The following is a 24,134-nucleotide window of genomic DNA, read 5'->3' as shown; positions in this document are numbered from 1 at the left end:
AAGCATTCAAAAAAATCATATCACTTTTTCTCTGAAGCTGTCCTCTTATAAAACGCTAGCTTCTCATAGAAGAGATTAGCCATCAGTATGTATTTCTTAGAGGAGAAACAGCTCATTTATGGTTGGTAGGATCCACTGAGTTGTGCATACTTAGTGGAGATGAGAGAAGGCCACAGTCATAGAAAGGCATAAGGAGACCACCCCAGGGAAATTTGCTGCCTTTCTCAGTTGATTGTAGGGCCCCTCTCACTCAGGCTGTTTCTGGAGTTTGTCTAAACGTCCCTAGCAGAGTTGCAGAGCTGTGGAATAGTTTCTATGTTAAGAGGGCTCTGCTGCTGAGTTACTTCAGATGTTGCTTCCAGATGGCTCAGAGGCCTGTTGTCAACTCAACAGAGCTATGGTTTTCTGTAATTAGGCTGCAGAGGTGAAGTTTGGTGTTTTGGTACAATTTGTATCAAGTTTCCATGTTGTTGGTCATTCTCATAAGGATCTTGACACCTTGGACATTATAGAAAAAAATTTTTAGCAGTTTATTGATTGATTGATTGATTGGTTGGTTTTTGGACCATATTCGGTGGTGCTCAAGGGTTACTTCTGGCTCTGCTCAGAAATCGCTCCTGCTAGGCTTGAAGAACCATATGGGATGCCAGAAATTGAACCTGGCTTCATCCTGGGTCGGCAACATGCAAGGCAAATGCCCTACCACTGTGCTATCTCTCTGGCCTCCTCTAGAATACTTATCTCTTTTGCTTCTTATCAAGTGATACAATTGTGTGGATAATAGTCCAGTTTTTAGAGACTCCCTTACAGGCGTCTCCACAGCCTGCCTTTTTCTTTCTGTTTCTCAATCATTCATTCTTTTTTTTTTTTTCTTGGTTTTTGGGCCACACCCGGCGATGCTCAGGGGTTCCTCCTGGCTGTCTGCTCAGAAATAGCTTCTGGCAGGCACGGGGGACCATATGAGACACTGGGATTCGAACCAACCACCTTTGTTCCTGGATCGGCTGCTTGCAAGGCAAATGCCGCTGTGCTATCTCTCCGGGCCCCAATCATTCATTCTTGATTTACTCTGTGGTTACTGGGAATCAAAATTGTCACAGGCTACAAATGCATCCGATTCTCCATAAAGATCGCAACAGTTTTTGTTTTCTCATCCCCCAGTTTGCCAAAATATTGCTGCAAAATACTGGAGCCAGCAAGAGGACCTCATTTCTGTGGCCTAAGAGTTGTGAAATTATCACTTAATCTGATTAAAAAGCAAGCAAGAATGGGGGAAAAAGTGGACTAGAAGGGATTTAGATCATGTAAATTCATTCTGTGGAATATTTAGTTAATAGAGAAATAATTTACCAAGAGCTGAGGCAGAGGATTCTTTGAGTTGGTGTTAGTGAGGAGGTTAACTGTTTAAACGAAAGGTTCAGAAAGCCCTCCACTGACTTGTTCATTATTTTTATTGACTCTGGCTGATGGACAAGCTCGCCTAACCTGGGACCAAGAGAATCAGCAGGAAATTTCGGTCACAGATAGTTGCATTTTAAAAACTGCAGACTTTAGAGGCTGCTCAATCATTGTAATTGATTGATGATAACATGACAAAGACAGCTCTTAAATCATTAGAGGTGGCCAAATAGAGAAAAATGACTGGAGCTTGGGTTGGATCCACAACTCCCTGTAGTGTTCTGTTTTGCTCTCTGAAGAAGTCACTTGTCGTTCATTTCAAGCAACTTAGGACCCAGCTGGCCTGTTTACAGAAAACAGCCTTTTAAACTTGGCTGTTCTGTTTGAAGCAGAGTTCTTCATTTCCCGAGAGGCGGGGCTGGGACATTACAAAATAGTTTATGTTTCCCTTTAAACATGTGTTTTAAAATGAACAGTCATTGAAAGTTGTTCTTTCCATCTCTCTGTGAAATCAAGGCCTTTGCCTTTACCCATAGCTAAAGGTAAGTGTAGCTGAATTAGATGGTTTGATAACTCTGTAGACTTCTTATATTTTCCTCTTTTTGCTTGGATAAATGCTAATCTGTAATAAGAACTTGAAGTAGATAGCTCTGTTCTTCCCAGGACACAGGAAATATGGCCCTGTATAATGGCATTTTAAAAAGATTTTTGTTGAACTAAGATATATTATTGAAGAGTACAGCTGAATGAATTTTTATTAACTTAAGATATCTGTGTAATCAAGAAACAGAATATTATCCACCAACCCAGGAAGCCCCTCCTACCATTTTTACTTCCTCTTGCTGCTTCCTCTTTCCAAGGAGTAGGGATTTCTAAAAACAGATTAGTTTCCTTTGTCTTTTTAGTTGTAGGTCACACCTGGTGGTCCTCAGGGATCACTCCTGGCTCTGCTCAGGGATCACTTTTGGTGGGCTTGGGGTACCATGTATGGTACCAGGGATTAAACTCAGGGAGACCATGTGCAAGGCAAATGTCCTACCTACTGAACTATCATTCTGCCTTCCTTTCCTGTTTTTAAAAAATTTAGTATATGTGAAATTATAGACATTAAACATTATATTGAGAGATTAATCCATCTTGTTTTATAAAATTATAGCTAATTTTTATCACTGTATAATATTCCCTTGTGTACCTAGTCCATCATTTTTTTCTAATGGCAGAGAGAATTTGGAAATTCTGTTTTCCCTTCATTGAAGACTTCTTTGTTTCTCAGTTCCAGAGAATCATTTGCTCAACAGACCTATAGTTATAGCTCATTCTAGGTATTCAGTAGAGAGCTGGAATGTATTTGTACTGTGAAATTAGCCTCTCTTCACTACTTTACTTTTACTTATTTTATTAAGACTTTTTTTTTTCCTGGTTTTTGGGCCACACCCGGCGGTGCTCAGGGCTTACTCCTGGCTGTCTGCTCCTGGCAGGCACGGGGAACCATATGGGACACTGGGATTCGAACCAACCACCTTTGGTCCTGGATCAGCTGCTTGCAAGGCAAAGGCTGCTGTGCTATCTCTCCGGGCCCTTTTATTAAGACTTTTATTTTTTAGTCATATCCAGTGGTTCAGGACTACACCTGGCTCTGTACTTAGGGAACACTCTTGGCAGGGTGTGGGGAACCAATGTGATTCTGGGGATCAAATATGGGTGTAAGCCAAGTGAAAGGCACTCAGTTCCTGCTGTACTATTGCTCCAGTCCAGTTCAATAATAAGGTGTTTTTGTTTGTTTTTTTTTGGGGGGGGGCACACCCAGCGGTACTCAAGGTTTACTCCTGGCTCTATGTTCAGAAATCACTCCTGGCAGGCTTGGGGGACCATATAGAATGCCAGGGATCGACCCCTAGTCAGCTACATGCAAGACAAACCCCTTACTATGCTATTGCTCTGGCTCCTAAAAAAGTCTTTTTGATATATTTTCCCAGCATCTTATTTGTCACTAATGCTATTGTTTTGCTCACTCCAGAATTCTTACATTTGACTTGATCTCCTACCTCAATATGATGAGCTTAGACACCTCTTTTCCTGAAAAATTTGTATCTGCCCCATTTTACATCTTAGTCAATTTCTCTCTCTCTTTTTTTTCTTTCTCTCTCCTCTCAAAATAGTTTTATTTAAAAGAATTTATTTACAGAGCTCTAAAGGGGAGAGAAAGAGAGACAGATGTATTCAAGAAAAAAACATATATTTAAGCCTTTTTCTTTTGGTCACATCTGGCAGCGCTCAGGGGTTACTTCTAGCTCTATGCTCAGAAATTGTCCCTGGCAGGCACAGGAGACCTTATGGGATGCTGGGATTTGAACCACTGTCTTTCTGCATGAAAGGAAAACCGCCTTACCTCCATGCTATCTCTCCGGCCCCTAAGCCTTTTTTTGAGATGTTAAATCAAGAGTACATTTCTCAGTTTGAGATGTGGCAAATCCCCAGGGTGGAGAATGCTCCTTTGAGTAAAAGAAAGGGATTGCATACCTCAGGTATGGAAAAATCCTTTGAGGTGGAAAATTCTACTCTACATGCCTTTACAAAAGTGTTTTTATAGGAGGGCTTCTGTACTATATATACTTCTCTACTGCTTCTCCCTGTGGCTTAGAGTATTATCAAGGGGAAATGCATAAAATTATTGATGGTCTTTTCATATTCTTATTTCTTAGTATATTTAAGATTCTAGGGCCGGGCGGTGGCGCTAAAGGTAAAGGTGCCTGCCTTGCCTGCGCTAGCCTTGGACGGACCACAGTTCGATCCCCTGGTGTCCCATATGGTCCCCCAAGACAGGAGCAACTTCTGAGCACATAGCCAGGAGTAACCCCTGAGCGTTACTGGGTGTGGCCCAAAAACCAAAAAAAAAAAAAAAAAAAAAAGATTCTATATATTCTGTATCTAAGATTCTAAAATCTCTTCAAACTTCTCCTTTTCTGAGGGGCATCACCCTTCTCTCGATTGTACTTCACTGTCTTCAAATACCTCAATATTTGCACCTGCAAGGAATGTAATCTTCATTATCTTTGCTCTACTACTGGCTGGTGACTAGGCAGTAGTTTTAACATTTCTCAAAAAACTCACTAACAGGAACCCTACCCAAACTCTTTTTTTTTTCTTCTGATTTTTATCATAACACCATGATTTACCAAATTGTTGATTACATAGTCATTGAAGGCACTGAATGTTTAAACACTAATCCCACCACCAATGTCCTCAATCTTCCACCTTCCACCATAACCTGCCTCCATGCAGTAAACAAACAAATTTACTTCATATTGTTAGTTACAACAGAAAGGCAAATGGAATTATCAAAATTTAGGTCAATATGAGTCACTTTGAAATGACTGTGATCATACGCCATTGTGTTACTAAAGTCGGTATCTAAGGTTTTAACTGGGCTGTGGTTGAAGCCTTCTGAAGCCTTGTTTAGGCTCACTGAGCTTGGTAGATTACTCTGTAACTTTCCCATAAGATTTCTGTGATACTGCTAGGCTGACACTACTGTAAGATAGTGAGATGTAGCGTGACTACATGGTCCAGGATTTGTAAGTCTAAAACAAATTTGGTGGCTTGGAAATTGGATACAGTTAAATCCTAGAGTGGACTTTCTGTCAGAGGGTGAAGGGGGTGGCATTCAATCGATGTAGTTGATGCAGAATGGAGAATAAGCCTCCCCCTGCCCGTTTTGTGAGAGCCACAGAGATATCAGCCAGGATTTGACTACTTGGGACATATCAAAAGCCATTATTGGAGGGGGGGGGGGCAGTGTAGGAGGAGCCAGGACATTTTTCTGCTAGGAAGGTGATGGTCATGGGTGGAGGCTACTGGTTTTCTGGTGCCCTGCCCTGTCTTGTTTATTACATACTTCACTATAGATTTTACACCCTTAAATCTTAAATTGTTCATAGAATAAGGTCTACTTCCTTTTTTTTTTTTTGTTTTGTTTTGTTTTGTTTTTTAAAAATATGGAACGCTTCACGAATTTGCGTGTCATCCTTGCACAGGGGCCATGCTAATCTTCTCTGTATCGTTCCAATTTTAGTATATGTGCTGCCGAAGCGAGCACATAAGGTCTACTTTCAATGGCTACTTTCTGCTGGCAACACCTCACTCCATTTCTACCCTATTATCTTTTTTTTTTTTTTTTGGTTTTTGGGTCACACCCGGCAGCGCTCAGGGGTTACTCTTGGCTCTATGCTCAGAAATCGCCCCTGGCAGGCACAGGGTACCATATGGGATGCCGGGATTCGAACCATTGTCCTTCTGCATGAAAGGCAAACGCCTTACCTCCATGCTATCTCTCTGGCCCCCCTCTTATCTTCTTTAATGACTTTCTGTTTTGAACGTCTAGCCAAAAATCTTGCAGTAATTCTAGATTTCTTCTTTCATACTTCTGCATCCAAATAATCTGAAAACTCTGCTAGGTTTTTTTGTTTGTTTGTTTGTTTTGTTTTATGGTTTTTGGGCCACACCTGGTGACACTCAGGGGTTACTCCTGGCTATGCGCTCAGAAATTGCTCCTAGCTTGGGGAACCAAATGAGATGCCAAGGGGATAGAACCATGTTCCGTCCTAGGTTAGTACATGCAAGGCAGATGCCCTACCACTTCCTCCACCCCTGGGGAACCCTGCTAGTTTTAACTCTAAAATATTTCCAGATTCTACTGATATTCAGTACCTCCAGTGTTTCTACCTCTGTACAAGGCCCATTAGGTTTGTACTGGGTTATTGTATTTGCTTGATATCTACGTTAGATCATATCAATCATCAGCACAAAATCTCTTATTTCTCAGAAATAATGTGGAAGTTCTAACAAGGGTTCTGTGGCACTGAATTATCTAGGCTCCTCTCTGTTTCCTATCTTACTATTCCTCCACTTCTGTTGCTAGTGAGTTGAGCCTGTACATGCAATTTTGTATCTTTATTCTACTCTAATGACTCTTAAAATTTTTTTTACTCATCAAGACTCTATGTTTTACAATACTATTAATAGTGGCTTATCATGCATATAATTCTAACACAATACTCATCGCCAGTGTACTTAACCTCCCTCACCAAGGACCCCAGTACTTCTCCCTCTCAACCACTTCTCAGTTGCATGGATTAGTTCTCTGTTGCTTTTCTTGCCCCTTTTTTTTTGTTCTTTGTTTTTGGCTTTTGGGCCACACCCAGCTCTCCAGACTTATTCCTGGCTCTATACTCAGGAATCACTACTAGCAGGCTCAGGGAACCATAGAGGGTGCCAGGATCAAACCTGAGTTGGGTTTTATGGACAAATGACTACTGCTCTGTCTCTGTCTTCCTGCTTCTTCTCTGAATAGTTTACCATAATTCAAATACTTTCTTTAAATCAGCTGTTCTTAGAGATCATTTCTACCCTCTTTCATAGTTTTTGGTTCAATTCTCTTTTTATATGTCCCTATTCAATGTAGCCCATTTTTTTATGGCTGAACATTTTTTTTATAGATGAACATAGAACACTATGCTATTTATGTAGTCCACATTGGATTAACAATTGTTCAAATCTGGAGGCCACTAGCCCTCCACCAACCTTGACATTGGTTGTCCTAGATTCCAGTCAGCTGCCACTTGGGCTTGTGGAGAGGTGGGCATGGCATAGAAAAACTCTGTATGAATATTCTGCTATAGCACTTGTGACCAGGACTATGTGCCCCTCCTCCAGGATTTTCTGAGAATCTGCAAACCAGGAAATCATATATATGTTTGTTTATTTGTTTGTTTTTTTTGGGCCACACTCAGCAGCGCTCAGAGGTTACTCCTACCTCTGTACTCAGAAATTGCTCCTGGCTCAGGGAACCATATGGGATGTTGGGGATGGAACCTGCACCCACCCTGGGTCAGCCACGTACAAGGCAAACACCCTACCACTGTGCTACCACTTCACCCCCCACTACAGATTTATTAAGTTGACTGACTGATATTGTGCTTATCTGATTTATCTGACTTGCTCTGATTCCCTTGGTAATATATCTGAGTTAGAATACCTGGTTCTAACCCTGTTTCAAGGATCTGAATTTCCCCTTTCCCCAAACTCTTGTTTACCTTTGCAAGTCACTTGAGAAAGTAGGTAGAGTTGACCAGTTATAGATTTTGGAGAAGCTTGGTCATAAATTGGATCCTAACTTACTTGTCAGTGACAAGTAAATTTTTCAATTTTAATTTTTTCTCTGAAATAATAATAGTAACATTACAGGGTAACAATGTTTTTTCTACTTTGTTCGAAAAGTCTGAGCTGGAGATAATACTAGGAGTGTGATGTGCTTCCTTAAATCAAAGATTTTTCCATATTAGAAGGGAACTGGATATAATTTTAAAAATTAAATTCAGGAACTGGGGCCAGAGCGGTGGCGCAAGCAGTAAATATGCCTTGCATGTGCTAGCCTAGGATGGAACATGGTTCTATCCCCCAGCATCCCATGTGGTCCCCCAAGCCAGGAGCGATTTCTGAGCACATAGCCAGGAGTAACCCCTGAGCATCACCAGGTGTGGCCACAAAACAAACAAACAAAAAATATATATACATATATATATGTACATATAAAATTTAGGGAATGGAGTGATAATACAGTGAGTAGTGCATTTGCCTTGCTGACCTGAGTTAGATTTGATCTCCAGCACCTTATGTGGTCTCCCAAGCCCACCAGTGATTCCTGAGGAGTAAGACCTGATCACTATTGGGTATGTTCCCAAAACAAATAAAAAATTAAATTCAGTTCTCTAATTGCCCTAGTAAAAGCATTTCTCTGAGATCACAAGTATACTTAACATAAGAGTCAAAGGAGATAATTCTTGAGTTGAATTATGAGATCAGGTGAAGAAGCAAAATAAACATGTAGAAAAGTAGAGACAAATGCAAAAATGTTCAGCAAAGATGACATGTAGTTTAAGTGGTAAGGATTCATGATGAATGAGGCCAGAGTTACTTAACTCTGTGAAGGTAAAAGAAATGCATATGTTATTTTGAAGGCAGAGGAAACCATGAAGTAATTTTAAAGAGATCAAATTTTTGGTTTAGAATGAGGTAAACCATAACTAGAGATAATGGGAGTTGCAATGTAGACAGTAGAGGAAAGAATAGAAAAGAGGAGATGGATGAAATCATTAGGATATGGTGACTGATACGATGTGGGAGCCTTATCCCTGCTAAGGTAGAGTCCAAGTTTCTGTTTGGTTAATTGGAATAATGATGGTCCTGCACACCAGGATAGAGTACACACAATGAAAAGTAGATAGCATATTTGGGTAAAGTGCCCTGGACTTTAGTTTTTAATTTAATGTTGAATTAAATTTGCAGATGAGATGCATGTGGAAAAATCCATTAGGCAATTAAAGTAGTGAGTGGAAGATAGAAATTTGGCTGAAGAAATAGATTTATGAATTCTATTAGTATTCAGAGAAAGGTAAATTACCAAAGAACCTACACATATATGACTTAAACAAAGTAGTTTATTACTACAGTGTCTTACACACTGCAGTCTAGAAATTGTGGGGTAGTTCAGTCTAGATACTACTCAAAATGTGAGTGGTAAAATGGACCAGCAGTGTGTTAACATCTAAAACACATTAGAGGCAGAATCTTCAGATTCTGTCCTAAACCTCGAGAAGTAGTAATTGCATTTAACGCCAACTCTAGGTAGTAATTCCCGTGCATATTAAAATTTGAGGGACACATCTAATTTCAGTGCCTTGTGATCAGCAAAGGTAGTCTACACGAATTCTAGCCTCTTGATTTTATGGAGATATGTTTTATAGGCCAGCATGTGGTCTATTCTGGAGAATGACCCATGTGCATCGGAGAAGAATGTGTATTTAGGTTTCTGGGGATGGAGTGCCATACATACATATATATATTCTAGTCCACTTCTTTCCATTTCTCTTTTCAGAGCTAGTGTATTTTTTGTTGGGTTTCAGTTTGGTTGAGCTATCAAGGAGTAACAGGGTAGTGTTGAGGTCTCCTACAGTTATTATGTTGCTATTGATATATATATTTTTGGTTGTTTTTTTTTGGGGGGGGCGGGTCACACCCAGCAGCGCTCAGGGGTTACTCCTCGCTCCACGCTCAGAAATTGCTTCTGGCAGGCTCGGGGGTGGGGGGGCATATGGGATGCCGGGATTCAAACCACCATCCTTCTGCTTGCAAGGCAAATGCCTTACTGCTGTGCTATTTCTCGAGCTCCTATTGATATATCTTTTCAGATTTGTCAACAATTGTATTAAATACTTTGCTGGTCCCTCATTGGGTGTGTATATATTTAGGAGAATGAGAATGAGAGATGTAGAATGCCTGTGTTTTCTTTCTGTTGTACATATCCCTTGATTAGTACAAAATGTTCATCTTTGTCCCTTACAGCTTTTCTGAGTCTAATGTTTGTGTCATCTGATATTAGTTTGGCCAATCCAGCCTTTTTAAGGGTATTTTTTGCTTATATAATTTTCTTTCAGCCTTTGATTTTGAGTCTACGTTTGTTCTGACTATTCAGGTGTGTTTCTTGTAGGCTGCAGAAGGTTGGATTCAGTTTTGTTTTGTTTTGGTTTTTGGGTCACAACCGGCAGTGCTCAGGGATTACTCCTGGCTCTACACTCAGAAATCACTCCTGGCAGGCATGGGGGACCATATGGGATGCCAGGATTCGAACCACCGACCTTTTGCATGCAAGGCAAGCACGTTACCTCCATGCTATCTCTCCGGCCCCTGGATTCAGTTTTTTGATCCATTTAGCCACTCAGTGTTTCTTAACTGGTGCTTTTAGTCCATTGACATTGAGAGATATAATTGTCATAGGATTTAGTGCCATCTTTGTGTAGAAGTTTGGTGTGTCTGTGGTACATATACACAATGGAATATTATGCAGCTGTCAGGAAAGATGACTCATGAAATTTTCCTATACATGGATGTACATGGAATCTATTACATTGAGTGAAATAAGTCAGAGGGGGAGAGATAGACACAGGATAGTCTCACTCATCTATGAGTTTAAGAAAAATTAAAGACATTATTGTAATAGGGCCCAGAGACAATAAAGTTAAGGTCTGGAAGGGCCAGAAGAACCAGCTCACAATTTAAAGTTCACCACAAAGAGTGGTGAATGCTGTTAGGGAAATAACTACACTGACAACTAGCATGACAATGTTAAAGAATGAGAGAAGTAGGGCCGGAGAGATCATGGAGGTAGGGCATTTGTCTTGCATGCAGAAGGACGATGGTTTGAATCCCAGTATCCCATATAGTCCCCCGAGCCTGCCAGGAGCAATTTCTGAGCATAGAGCCAGGAGTGCTGCTGGGTGTGTCCCAAAAACCAAAACCAAAAAAAAAAAGTAGAGAATGAGAGAAGTAGAATGCCTGTATCAAAACAGGCAGGGGTGGGGAGGAAGGGGTGGTGGTGGGAATGTTGCACTGCTGAAGGGGGGGGTATTCTGTTTATGACTGAAACCCAACTACAAACATGCTTGTAATCATGGTGCTTAAATAAAGATTTTATTAAAATCTGGGGCTGGGCAGTGGCGCAAGAGGCCTTGCCTGCGCTAGCCTTGGACGGACCGCGGTTCGATCCCCCGGCGTCCCATATGGTCCCCCAAGCCAGGAGCGACTTCTGAGCGCATAGCCAGGAGTAACCCCTGAGCATCACCGGGTGTGGCCCAAGAACCAAAAAAAAAAAGTAAAATAAAATTTGAGGAATACTGATTTAAGGAGCCCATGTTGCTTTCTTTCTCTCAAAATAACTGAAGCCATCTTACTACCTCTTTATTAGGGTTTTTGCTATGAGATAGGGTAAAGTGGATAGGAAATAATAAGTATTCTTTTTAGGATATGATATTCTTAAATTGATAAATATTGGTGCTATATTGAAAACATAATGGATCATGATTTAAAATACTAAATTAGTACAAACTTATTACAAGATAACAAATATTTTAGAAATAATTTTTCCAAAGTACTAATAAGTGTATAAATTCTGCTTTATAATTTAGTAGAAGGGTTCATTGCCAAGTACCTTTTGCTTGTGGAATGGTGTTGGAGCATTGGTAGTTCTTGTGTGGGTTTTTATGCATAGAGGCACCTCTGAAATTCTCTAGTGTTGCAGAAATATGAAAACCAATTAAAAAGAGGAGAGGGGAGATAAATCAGTAAGGCAACAGTTCTCTATGCATAATTGCTCTGTTGTTACACAGACTATTAAAAGAGACATTTATTTAAGGGCTAAGATTCTATGAGTAGTCATTGTTACTTCTTCATTGGACAGTCTTAAGGAAAAATGACAAAAAGAAACCTCCAGCTGTGTGTGCATAGCACAGTGGCAGAGAACACAGTGAGAGGACCTTGTGTCACATGGTTCCAGGGATTTTGCCCACCAGTGTTTAATGCCCTACAATTGTACATGTCTACACAAATACAGTTACTGTTCTGTGTACTAGAGTGTGAGTCTTTGGAGAGGGGCCAGTAGCCTGCCTTCCCCTCAAGCTTGGTGAGTGGGCATTAAATATTTGTTGAAGAAATGAAAGGAGGGTCCCATCGTGCTGCACTTATGATTTTGTCTAATATTAGATGTTAATGATTTAAGACTATTGAGTTACCACCCTTTTAGGATTTAGGTATTATCATTGCTGTACCCAAAGTGAAGAATACCTCTCCTAAGGCCCGTCCTACAGCATCAGCCCAACTATAACACTTTTCCCCACTCACCTGCAAGCTCCTTGAATATTGTGTCTGGCTTTGTACATTGTAGGACCAAAATATTTTCAGGGTGACACAAATTGTACACAGTAAAGGATATGTGTGAATTTCTGTGAACGATCCTTTTGTAACATTTGTATTTTTTGCCTAGAGCACGTAAAGAAGTCCATTAGTCAAAAGAGCAGAGTGGGTTTAGTCATGAGAATTAATTTTGTTATGTGGTAGTGTCCCAAATGAGAGCTGAGGGACCACTCCTGGCACCACTAGGCTCAATGGCAGTTAGTGTAGTGCTGCTCTTCCACTAGTGCTATGGGCCACCAGGAACATACCCTGTGATATCAGGATAATTGTGTGTATTTCAAGGTAGTGGAAAGTCTTTGTATGCATCTCCCTTCACTCAAGTACACAGAAGCCATTCATCCTTCTCTCCCACCTCCCCTTGGTATGTTTGGAGCTTTAGGCTGAATTGGGCTTTATCTTTTCCCTTTTTATTTTCTTATATTTTATGTATGGGTAATGTAATTTTGTATATGTCCTTTTTCTGCTACTTTATTTCACATAGTATGATGCCATCCAATTTTATTCATATTGCAGAAAAGTGCAAAATTTCATCTTTGATTTCTAGTTGAGTAAAATCTCATTTTCTCTCACTATATATGTATACATGTGTATCTATATCTATGTATATATAAATGGTATGAATGGATGCCATGTATCTAGTCATCTGGCATGAATGGATAACAGGTGATAATGGAGGGGCCAGAGTGGTGACACAAGCAGTAGGGCATTTGCTTTGCATGCACTAGCCTAGGATGGACCACGGTCCGATCCCCCAGAGTCCCATATGGTCCCCCAAAGCCAGGATTGATTTCTGAGCACATAGCCAGGAATAATCCCTGAGCATCACCAGGTGTGGCCCAAAAACCAAACCAAACCAAACCAAACCAAACCAAACCAAACCAAAACAAAACAAAACAAAAAAAACAAAAACGGTGATAAAGGAGCTCTGGGGTTGTTTCCAGATCCTGGTTATCATAAATAGCACTACAATGAACATAGATTTTCATTTATCTTTTCAAGTTAGTGCTTTTACATTCTTGGAACCAGATACCAAGGAGTAGAATTGCTGGATTACCTGGTAGTTCTTCTATTTTAATTTTTTTTAGAAATCTCTGTACTGTTTCCACAGAGGTTGAACTAGTTTACATTTGCACTCATGGTGAATGGTTTCTTCTTTTCTACACCCTGCCATGTTTCTGACCTTTATAATAACAGCTGTTCTCCTAGTGGCAAGTCTTTTTTGGAGGTGTGTGTGCTAGAAATTGAGGGGCTCCTAAGCAGAGCTCTGGAGGCCTTGACCCTCTTTCCTCTTTCAGGGGTTCTTGGTCACCCAGACTTGAGAACCTATTGTTGGTCAGGCCTTACACTGGTGATTGGGGGCCACAGCAGAAGGTTTCATGGGTCCATGAAAATTCCATGGTGCTGGAATTTTACTGGGATAGCTGCATATAAGGCAAATTCCAATCTCTGTATTTATCTCTCTGGCCTTAGGTGGCATGTGTGTTGTGAAAGGATGGAAATGCTACTTTGGGGTAGAAGGGCTTTAGGTGTGCTGTGAGGAACCCTCTGCTCTGTAGCATGATTGAGGTGTGTGGGAACTTGAAGGAACTTCCACTTTTGTTCTCTAGTGGTGGTCCATGGCAGCTCTAGTTTTGCTATGTGTTCTGCATAATCACCAGAGGTTGGTAGGTATGGGGTATCCAGCCTGCTGGGCAGTCCCCACAGAGTTTGGCCCAGGTGCCCCTCATGCTTTTGGGGCCATGTGAGCCAGCATGGAGACCGCCTCTGAGTTTTCAGTTCAGGCCAAAACTTAACTTTTTGAAAGACAACATGCACTTGACAGAGGCCTTTTGTGTCAGTGACTGTGGGCCCATTCAGAAATAGTAGTGCCCTGGATTGCAGAATTTTGAGAAATCAAAACAAAACAGGACAGTGTTGTCCTTCTGGACACAGTTCCAACCATCCCCCTCCTACGAGTAGACTCATTTATATGAAAACGGATGAGAAACTGAATCCCTGGATCTTTATAAAGAAGCCTTTTTATGAGAGGGGTGGTGGTTGTGGTTTGCGCTGTGTGCTGTTTAAAAGGCAGTGTTTAATAATGTTTATATTGCCTTTAACCTTTCGCTAACTTTTGCAGTTAAGTTCCAAGATGTGTTTTCATTTCCAGTGTTTGTCGGCTGCTCCCCCTTCCTTTCACACTTTTAACTTCCGCTTCCTAGCAGGTATTTAATTCCCATACCAATCATCTTAATCATCTCTGTTTCGTCAGAAATGAGTTTGGAAGCAGCAGATATTGGGAGTCAGAGAAGTAATCATTCATATATGTTGTGTGCAGGCACTGTGCTATATGGTTTCCTTCTTTTATTAAATCTTTGGAAGAAAACTATGAAGCAAAAGATATAGTTATACATCTTCAAATGTAAGTCTACATGTCTTTCTCAAAAATCAGCCCTCAGAAAACAGGGTTTTCTTATATTTGGGACCTTACAAAAATTGGCTTACATTATTGGGATTATTCTTTCTTAAACTACAAAGTCTGCAGAATAATGGTCCCTTTAGAATGTGCACAGGTTTCTGTAATTTTCTTTGCTTAATATTAAGGTCTGTGTGCTTTTATTCTATTTTTCAAATGAGAAAAACCAAGAGTTGGGGATTAATAACTTGTCCCAGGTTACACAGCAGTAAATGCTGCAGCCAAGATTCAAATGCAGGCATATAATCTTTTCCCCATATCCTCATTGTTAAACTCCTCGGGCTCTCTCTTTCACCCTTTAAAAGGTTTCAATACAGGAAACCACTGTTCTTCCACCACCACCACCACCACCACCACCACCACCACCACCCACCCCCCCCCACCCCCGCACATGTTTAGATTTCATTCAAATAGCAGAGAAGAGGGAAAAAAGTCTATGTATCCAATTTGGAGTCATGGTTTTATGGAAAGCAATAGAAGGTCTGGTTCACCTTCTCAGCAGAGGTAGCAGTTGATTCCCTTTTCTTCATTCTTGCCAGATAATGTACAACCTGCTTTCTTTCGCCTTCAAGGGCAATTGTTTTTGTTTTGTTTTGTTTTGGGGGGTCACACCCAGTGGCGCTCAGGTGTTACTCCTGTCTCTGTGCTCAGAAATAGTTCCTGTCTTAGAGGAACATATGGGATGCTGGGGATCAGGCCAGATTCTGTCCTGGGTCAGCTGGGTACAAGGCAAAAACACCCTACCACTGTGTTACCACTCTGGCCCAAACCCAGTGCAGTGGAAATTTTGTTGCTTCCTAAATCAGTCCTTCATCTTGGTCCATGGCTCTGTTTGTAAGGAATTCTTCCTCTGAAATAAGCTAAAATTGTGCTACTTGAAATCACCAATCTGATCAAATGATCTAAACATGCCTGGATTTATTCCTTTTTATCACTCCTTTTTTTATGAATTATGAATAATTCACAGAAAAGTTGCTGAGATAGTAATGTTTCCATATGTCCTTCATGTCATTGATAAAAATCTTGATTTCTATGGCACATTTGGCAAAATGAAGAAGCCAGCTGTACAGTGCATTGCTTAAAAGTGCATTAATCATAAATCCCAGAGTTAAGTTATTTTTTCATTGATTGAGATGCTGTGGTTTACAATGCTATTAACAACAGTTTCTCATGTGCATAATTACAAACACTATATTTTAATTCCATTTTCCTAGTTTTTGCTTCATAATTTTTCTTGGTTCTAGGATCCCATTCTGTACTATGTTAGATTTCCTTGTAATGTTCATCTCATTGGTGAGTGATAGTTTTTTACTTTTTTCTTCAGTCATGAGCAGTTCTGGGGAGATGTTTTACAGAAGGGGCCTCTACAGGGATTCTCTGATGTCTTTGTTATGGGGTTATGGTGATTAGGAACAAGAATACCACAGGAGACCAGTGCTAGTATTATCACTTGACTATGGCATTCATACTACTCCATGCCCACTCTCATCTCCAATCTGATCGAATGGTCAAAATTTGCCTGAATTTATTTCTTTTTATTACTCATTCCCTTTCTTTTCTTTCTTACCCCTTCCTTTCTCTTCTTGATAAATACACAGAATTTTCCAGTTGTGGAAATAGCTTGACTAAAATTGCTCTTTGGATCATTATCCTAATATAGCATCATATTTCTTGCTGTCAACTTCATTTAGAAGGTTTCTGTATGTCTTTAAATAGCCGAATATTTTCATATTAGCATGGCTTTTCCTATATAAAATTGTATATACCCACACATGTCAATACATATTCCACACTTGAGGTGTACAGGTACCATTAGGGTATGTAAAACCACAAAGGTTCCTGCTTTATTTTTTTCTCTATAGTGCTTACCACCATCATACAGTATTTCTCAACCTTTTCCCATTGTGAAACACTTCCACTTTTTTTCTTCCAGTGGCCCCTCTGTTCGACTCATTGTCTCCTAGTATTCTGCCATGTCCTCCCTACTCCCTTCATGTGACTTTTTTTTGCCTGGGATCTCCTTAGAATAACCTAGGATTCTACAGGGGGCCCTATGGCTCCTGGTTGAGAAACACTGATCTGATATACAACATGTTTTTTAATTTTTTTTAACTAACTGTTGTCCCTAACCCCCACCAGCTCTATGAGAGGAGACTTGGTGTTGTTCATATTGTAACCTCAGATCTAGAATAGTATTTAGCACATAGTAGATGCCCTGTGAATGATATCAGATGAATTCTGTAAAAGTTGCAGATTGTGGTCACTTTACCAGTGATTTAATATAAATACAATTATGTAATTATTTAATTTTTGGATGAAATTAAATTTTATTATTAAAGATGCCCAAGTTTATCTATTAGCGAGGAGGAGAAGGGAGGAGAAAAGCAATAAATAAAAAAAAGAGAAAATAAAAAACAAGCTTAGTATATATACTAGAAATGTGCGTTACTTCCAGTTCTCTAAGAATTATACACATTATTCAGGTGACTCAATGCTATTATGTCATGCAAGAACTTTTGAAATTCCATGTTAAACTTATTCAATAAATTGGTGGAAGAACTTAGAACAAATTATTTTTTAATTATAAGGTGAATTTTCTTCAGATTTACTCAAAGATATCTTGAGTCTGTGACATTTTAACCCCTATTTTATCTACAACAGTCAGAGAAAATGACATTCCAGTTTTTTGTTTTGTTTTGTTTCGAGGCCACACCTGAGGTGATACTCAGGTTTTAACCTGGCTCTGCATTTAGAAATTACTCCTGGCAGGCTCAGGGGACCTTATGGACTGCTGGAGATGGAACCTGGGTCTGCTGCCTGCCAGGCAAATGCCTACCCACTGTGCTATTGTGCTAGCCCCCTTGACTTTTCAGTTTTATAAAATAATCTATTCTGACTCATGCTTTAATAAATAGGAAGCAGTAGAAAGTATATGCTACAAAATTCTTGATAATTTTTTTAGGAAATGTCACTTGCAAATATTTACTTGCATATATAAATAATACCATGTTTTTATTTTTTTTATCTTCATAATTTCCAAATAATTTAATATCAGAATTAAAAAGTCAGAGAAGCACAGTTTTATTTTATAGACTCATGGACTCATTTGTTTCAGTAATGTGTAAGGTAATATAAGTGTTTTACAATTTGACAATCTGCTTTATCTTCCAATAAAACTCACAGTCTTATCTTTTAATTTTTATTCTTTTAGTTTTCAAAATAAAAACTAATGTAAAATTTCTTTCAATGTTCTTTCCAGGATAGTAAACAAAGCACAGTCAAGTCACTGACTATCACAAGGTCTTGTTTACAAGGTCTTTTGGGACTGCTGTTGTATTTAAGTTATTTCTTTGCCAAGATTGACATATTTCCAACATCTCCTTTTGTTTTAGATCATTGGGGAGTCAACAATGGCAGTTGTGTTAAATCAGCTGTTGCCCTTAATCAAACCTTTGAGCCAGAGGACCAATGATGACTATAGCCCTGAAGAGCTCTTGGTCCTCCTGATATACATTTATTCTATCACTGGAGAGTTCACAGTGGAAAATGAAACGGTTGAAGCAGAAGAAAACGTGAAGGACGCCTTGGCTCAAGTCTTTTGTGAGGAGTCTGAATTGTCACCTTTGCTTCAAAAAATCACAAGTAAGTGTTTAGCAAAGGCTAAGACTATAAGCATGGCCAATACTAAAATCAGGTTTAAAAATAAAGGCATTTCAGGAAGAGAATGTAACTCTCTTCACTGGAGTTATTTGGAATTTTATGAGAACTGATAAATACTGATTTTCAGGATAACAGACTTTTATTGCCTATAAAAATATAGTAGTAAAATGACCTTTGAATTGATTGTTAGAATTAATATTTCTTAGAGCCAAAGTATTCACAGGGCACATTATTTTTATATGTTTGTTTGGGTGCCACTTTCAGCAGTGCTCAGGGTTTACTCCTGGCTCTGAACTTAGAGATCACAGTTAGCAGGCTCAGGGTACCAAATGTTGTAATGCCAGGGATCAAACCTGGATTGGCTACATGCAAGGTAAGTATCCTATCTACTATACTATCACTTCAGCACCCATGATATCACTAATGAGAAGTAAAATACAGTATACTCTATTGAGAGTTTCTTGTTTTCTTTGAGACAGTCAACTCAAACTTCAGAAACTGTTTCCCAAATGTGTTACACAATGTGGACTGTATTGAAATTGCTGTTTTTATATTATTTATTTTTGGGTTTGGGGACCACACCTGGTAGAGTTCAGGGATTACTCCTGGCTCTACGCTCAGAAATCGCTCCTGGCAGGCTTGAAGGACCACATGGGATGCCGGGATTGAACCCGCATTCATCCTGGGTCAGCTGTGTGCAAGGCAAAAAAGCCTTACCACTGTGCTACCACTCTGGCCCCTGAAACTGTTATTTTTAAGAGTAGTATCATATGTTGACTTTTCATGTTTGAATTAAAATTAATTCATTGGGAGTATTCAAACTAATATTCAGCCATTGCAACAAACTAGGAAATCTTTTTTTTTTTTTTTGGTTTTTGGTTTTTGGGCCACACCCAGCAGTGCTCAGGGGTTACTCCTGGCTGTCTGCTCAGAAATAGCTCCTGGCAGCACGAGGGACCATATGGGACACCGGGATTCGAACCAACCACCTTTGGTCCTGGATCAGCTGCTTGCAAGGCAAACGCCGCTGTGCTATCTCTCTGGGCCCAGGAAATCATTTTTAATTTTAGTGAGAACTGTGACATAACTCATAGAAACATTAGCTTGTGTTATTGTTTTTGTGTAATTGTGTCAGTATTGTTATTAATATTTTAGAAAAGCTAAGAGCTGGAGCAGTGGCACAAGTGGTAGGGCATTTTGCCTTGCATGTGCTAACCTAGGGTAGACCACAGTATAATACCCCAGCGTCCCCAAGCCAGGAGCGATTTCTGAGCTCATAGTCAGGAGTAACCCCTGAGCATCACTGGGTGTGCCTCCCCAAAAAAACATTTTAGGAAAGCTTATCTCAATAATTATGGATTGGGCCTAGATCTTCTTGGGCATAAGAAGTTCTTAAAAGCTCACACCTGGGGCTGGAGAGATAGCATGGAGGTAAGGCGTTTGCCTTTGATGCAGAAGGAATGTGGTTCGAATCCCTGCATCCCATATGGTCCTCTGAGCCTTCCAGGAGCAATTTCTGAGCATAGATCCAGGAATAACCCCTGAGCGCTGCCTGGTGTGACCCAAAAACAAAAACAAAAAAAGGGGGGGGGGGTGCCGGCGCAGTGGCGCTAGAGGTAAGGTGTCTGCCTTGCCAGCGCTAGCCTAGGATGGACCGCTATTCGATCCCCCGGTGTCCCATATGGTCCCCCAAGCCAGGAGCGACTTCTGAGCGCATAGGCAGGAGTAACCCCTGAGTGTCAATGGGTGTGGCCCCAAAACAAAACAAACAGACAAACAAAAAAAAACAAAAAAGCTCACATCTACAACTAAAATACTTGAAAGGCACAACAAATCTATCTTTAATTGATATTTTTTTCTTATTCTTAATGATTCTTAAATGTACATGTGTGTACCAGAATGTAAAATCACCCCAGGTGCCATATCTCCAGCCCCACCTGAACAAGTTTAAAGCAGGGTCACTGCAGGAAATAATCCAGACTAGGCTGAGGGTGAAATATTCTGGCAATCTTCAACCTCGTATCAAGAGCAAGCTGCCTGCCAAAACTGTCAAATTTATTGAGTACAAATACTAGCGCCAGGTGGGGCAGTAAGAACAGAACAGGGGCAGATAGCCAAGGTTATGCTCATTTTTACATATAAGACAATCTTTGTTTTGGGTGAAACCAAGTTGTAAACAGACAAATATAAAGAAACCAGGGATGATCTTTGTTTTGGGTAAAACAAGGTATAATCTAACACCAGAGGGTACCTTGAGGTGTATAGACCTAACCATTCAGGGAAGCTCAACTGAGGCACAATCTAGTAGTATTTCCTTTCATCTCTGGCATCTTTGATACCTTACTGGTCTGGTAGTGGACAATCCCAGTTGTTCAAAACAGAGATGTGGCTGTCAACCCATGAGACCTGAGACCTTATGTCCACTACTGACCTTCTCTATGTCCAGTTATGGGAAATGAAGCACTGATGAGATGGAAATAAAATGAAGTTTTCTGAGAAATGAAATGTTTCTTTGCTTAGCATACAGCCTGCTTGCTAAGCTAAACTTGATTGAAGGAAAGCCATTGGAATTTGTTCCCATTTTATTAGTATAACGCCATATGTTTGTTTGGTCACAAAAGAATGTTGACTTAGAAAGTTTTAAGAGAGTTTGTAAAAAAAAAAAAAAAAAAAAGAGAGAGTTTGTACAGTGCTGAGAACAACTATTTGATTGAAAATGAACTTGCATACTAGGTGAATTGAACAAGATATTGTTTGGAACATACTTAATTTCAGAAATAGGCCACAAAGATGCTGTGTATTAGCTAATATGATTTGCATCACTTTTCTCTAAAAGTAATGTGTAACTATACTATTCGGGGAATTGAAGTCATGTTGTAAGTGTTCATTTACTATTTGCTAAAGGTGGTTATTGATTCAGCTCTTCATTCTTAGTTTCTCCATTTATGATTTGCAGGAAATTGCCTTTTTCACCCTTTAAATGTAATTTCACATTTAAGAGCACTTCTGTACCTTCATGTTTATATTAGGAAAATTTCTAAGGCCAACAGTTGAAGGTTGAACATAAGTTGTGGAAACTTCAGTATATGTTTACATTTTAGAATCATCTTACTTTGCAATACTTCAGTATACATTTATGTCTATATTAACTTTTCATGAAGAATTTCAACAAGATGGGGATGATATGCTAACTTAAATTTTATTTAAATGAATTTACTAGAAGAACAGCATGCACATAAACTTCTGTGGACATAGACAGAGCCTTTTTCTAATGTAGACTTCTACTTGGCCACAGCCCTCATTAAATAGTATGTTGAAAAGTCAAATCCCAGCAAGCAAGGTTTCTACTTCTAGTTAGCTGGTGTGAGGAAACTGTTGACTCTCCATCCTAGAGAATTAGCTGAGGATTGGGACAGGGAAAGGGAATAGTGATTAGAGTTCATGCCTACCTTGAGCTCAACTGATCTGGGTTGAATTCTCTACACCATTTGGACCTCCAAGCATTGCATGCAGTCCTGGAGGTTCCTGGCACTGAGATTATCTGGGGGAGTTTGGGGCATCCAAAAGCTGAGCAGTATTTTATTCTCAAGTCCTGGTACCTAACCACAGGCCTAGTTGAATGAGAATTATAGCTGGTACCTATCAGAAGAATTTACTTGTGCATCTTGTGTGCTTAGGCTACCAGGAGATGGGCAGTCTGTATTTTACATGGGACTTTTTCACACTGCTGCATTACAGTTACTGCATTACCTGTTACTGGGTGACAGAAGTTATTTTATGCTGAAGCACATTTTGTGACTGATGTTACTGGGTGGCAGAATTTAGTTTATGCCTTTGGGCACATTTTGTGACTGAGATAAGGTAAAGGTGTTCTTGAGGGGCTGGCACAATATAGTACAGTGGGTAGGACACCTCCCTTACAGGCGAATGACCCAAATTTGATCCTGACATCCCATATGGTCCACTGAACACCATCAGAAATGATTCTTGAATGCACAGCCATTCGTAACCCCTAAGCATTACTGGGTGTGACTGAATACAAACAAAAACAAACAAAAGGTATTCCTGAAAACAAGTAACTTATAGAATTATACTTTTATTGGAGAATTTGTAACTTTTGACATAAGAAAATAGCACTTTTTTTGTTTGTTTGTTTGTTTTCGGGCCACACCCGTTTGATGCTCAGGGGTTACTCCTGGCTAAGCGCTCAGGAATTGCCCCTGGCTTGGGGGGACCATATGGGATGCCGGGGGATCGAACCACGGTCACGATCTTTCCTTGGCTCGTGCTTGCAAGGCAGACACCTTACCTCTAGCACCACCTCGCCGGTCCCAGAAAATAGCACTTTTCTGTCTGAAAAATTTAAGCATGTGATCCTTAACTCAAATATCAAGTGAGAGAATCAGAATTCAAAATCAGGGGACGAGATGGCAATTTTTCCATAGTCTCATTCTTATTGCCATAGCATTTATTAGGTTTGTCCATTATACTTGCTGCCACTTTTTTTTTTTTCTTTTCTGTTTTCGGGCCACACCCAGCAGTGCTCAGGGTTTACTCCTCTGCCCTCAAGAATTACTCCTGGTGAGATGGGGTTCCATTTGGGATGTCAGAGATCAAACATGCATTAGCCACATGTTCCAGCTTCACAGTTATACCAGTGAAATTCCCTTCAAAGTGTGTACTGAAAAAGAACGCACACAGGGTATTAGTACTGTGGATTTATATCACTAACATTTTTAATTTATAAGTATTTAGAAACCAGTTTACTTGCCTATTGTTAGTCTTAGCTCCTTAAAGCAGAAAACCCTGGTGGTGCAAGTAGAATATCAAGCAAGACTCAGAGCATCGGATTTGGAGTCAAATCTGGATTCTGGTTCTGTATTTGTGTGTGTGTGTGTGTGTGTGTGTGTGTGTGTGTGTGTGTGTGTGTGTGTGTGTGTGTGATTTTTGCTTTGGAACTACACCTGGTGAAGCTCAAGGAACTATCCAATGCCAAGGATCAAACCTGGGACTTCCTCATGGGAAGTCTGTTCTCTAACTCTTTGAGTCATTTTCCTGATTCCTCGGTACTGGTTCTGATTTTGGCTCTTAGTAGAGTCATTTTATAGATGGGACAAACAGAAAATATACATCATACTATTGTACCAAATATAATGAAGCACCTAGAATGTGTGGATTTGAATCTCATGATGATATGGTATTAAATATCTGTGAATAAGAACTAGAAGTTATTCTATTGGATCTGACCTAATAGAGTCCCAAATGGACATGGTTTATGGAAATACCAGGCTATAATATTATTGATAATAATATAATAATAATAGCATATAATAGTAATACCTGATATCCTGGATAATACTATAATACTTAATGCATGATCTGAAAAGTTATGTGAACCCCCAAATTCACGTATCTAATAAATATGCCCCATGGAATTTGAGCTCAAATGAAACTTCTTTAATGCTAACTTCTTTTTTATTAATATCTTTATTGAAGCACCATGATTACAAACATAATTGTAGTTAGGTTTCAGTCATAAAAAGAACACCCCCCCTTCACCAGTGCAACATTCCCACCACCAATGCTCCCCATCTCCTTTCTCCCCAACCCCCTGCCTGTATTCAAGAGAGGCATTCTGCTTCTCTCATTAACATTGTTATGATAGTTGTTGAGTGTAGTTATTTCTCTATCTGCACTCCCCACTCTTTGTGTTCAGGTCCAGCATAAGTCAGTCCTTCCAGCTCTCATCTCTATTGTGCTGATTCCTTTTTAAGTAATTTATTCATAAATATATTTTTAGGGTTTTTTTGTTGGTTGG

General features: G+C 39.8%; 1 protein-coding gene and 1 non-coding gene across 3 annotated transcripts in view; one reads left to right on the top strand and one right to left on the bottom strand.

Annotated features, from left to right (window-relative positions):
• Nucleotides 1-24,134, top strand: part of SCFD2 (sec1 family domain containing 2) — a 413,047-nt gene that overhangs the window by 154,900 nt on the left and 234,013 nt on the right. For both annotated transcript variants that reach the window (XM_049790127.1, XM_049790126.1), the window contains exon 5: nt 18,049-18,298. In XM_049790127.1, coding sequence (XP_049646084.1) covers nt 18,049-18,298 — 250 coding nt within the window. The remainder of the gene's footprint in view (nt 1-18,048; nt 18,299-24,134) is intronic.
• LOC126032892 (U6 spliceosomal RNA) lies at nt 5,388-5,494 on the bottom strand. The gene has a single exon (XR_007504053.1). It is a non-coding gene; the product is annotated as a U6 spliceosomal RNA (small nuclear RNA).

This window comes from Suncus etruscus, chromosome 16 (assembly GCF_024139225.1).
Source record: "Suncus etruscus isolate mSunEtr1 chromosome 16, mSunEtr1.pri.cur, whole genome shotgun sequence".
Taxonomy (NCBI): domain Eukaryota; kingdom Metazoa; phylum Chordata; class Mammalia; order Eulipotyphla; family Soricidae; genus Suncus; species Suncus etruscus.
This window is presented reverse-complemented; position numbering and strand designations above follow the sequence as displayed.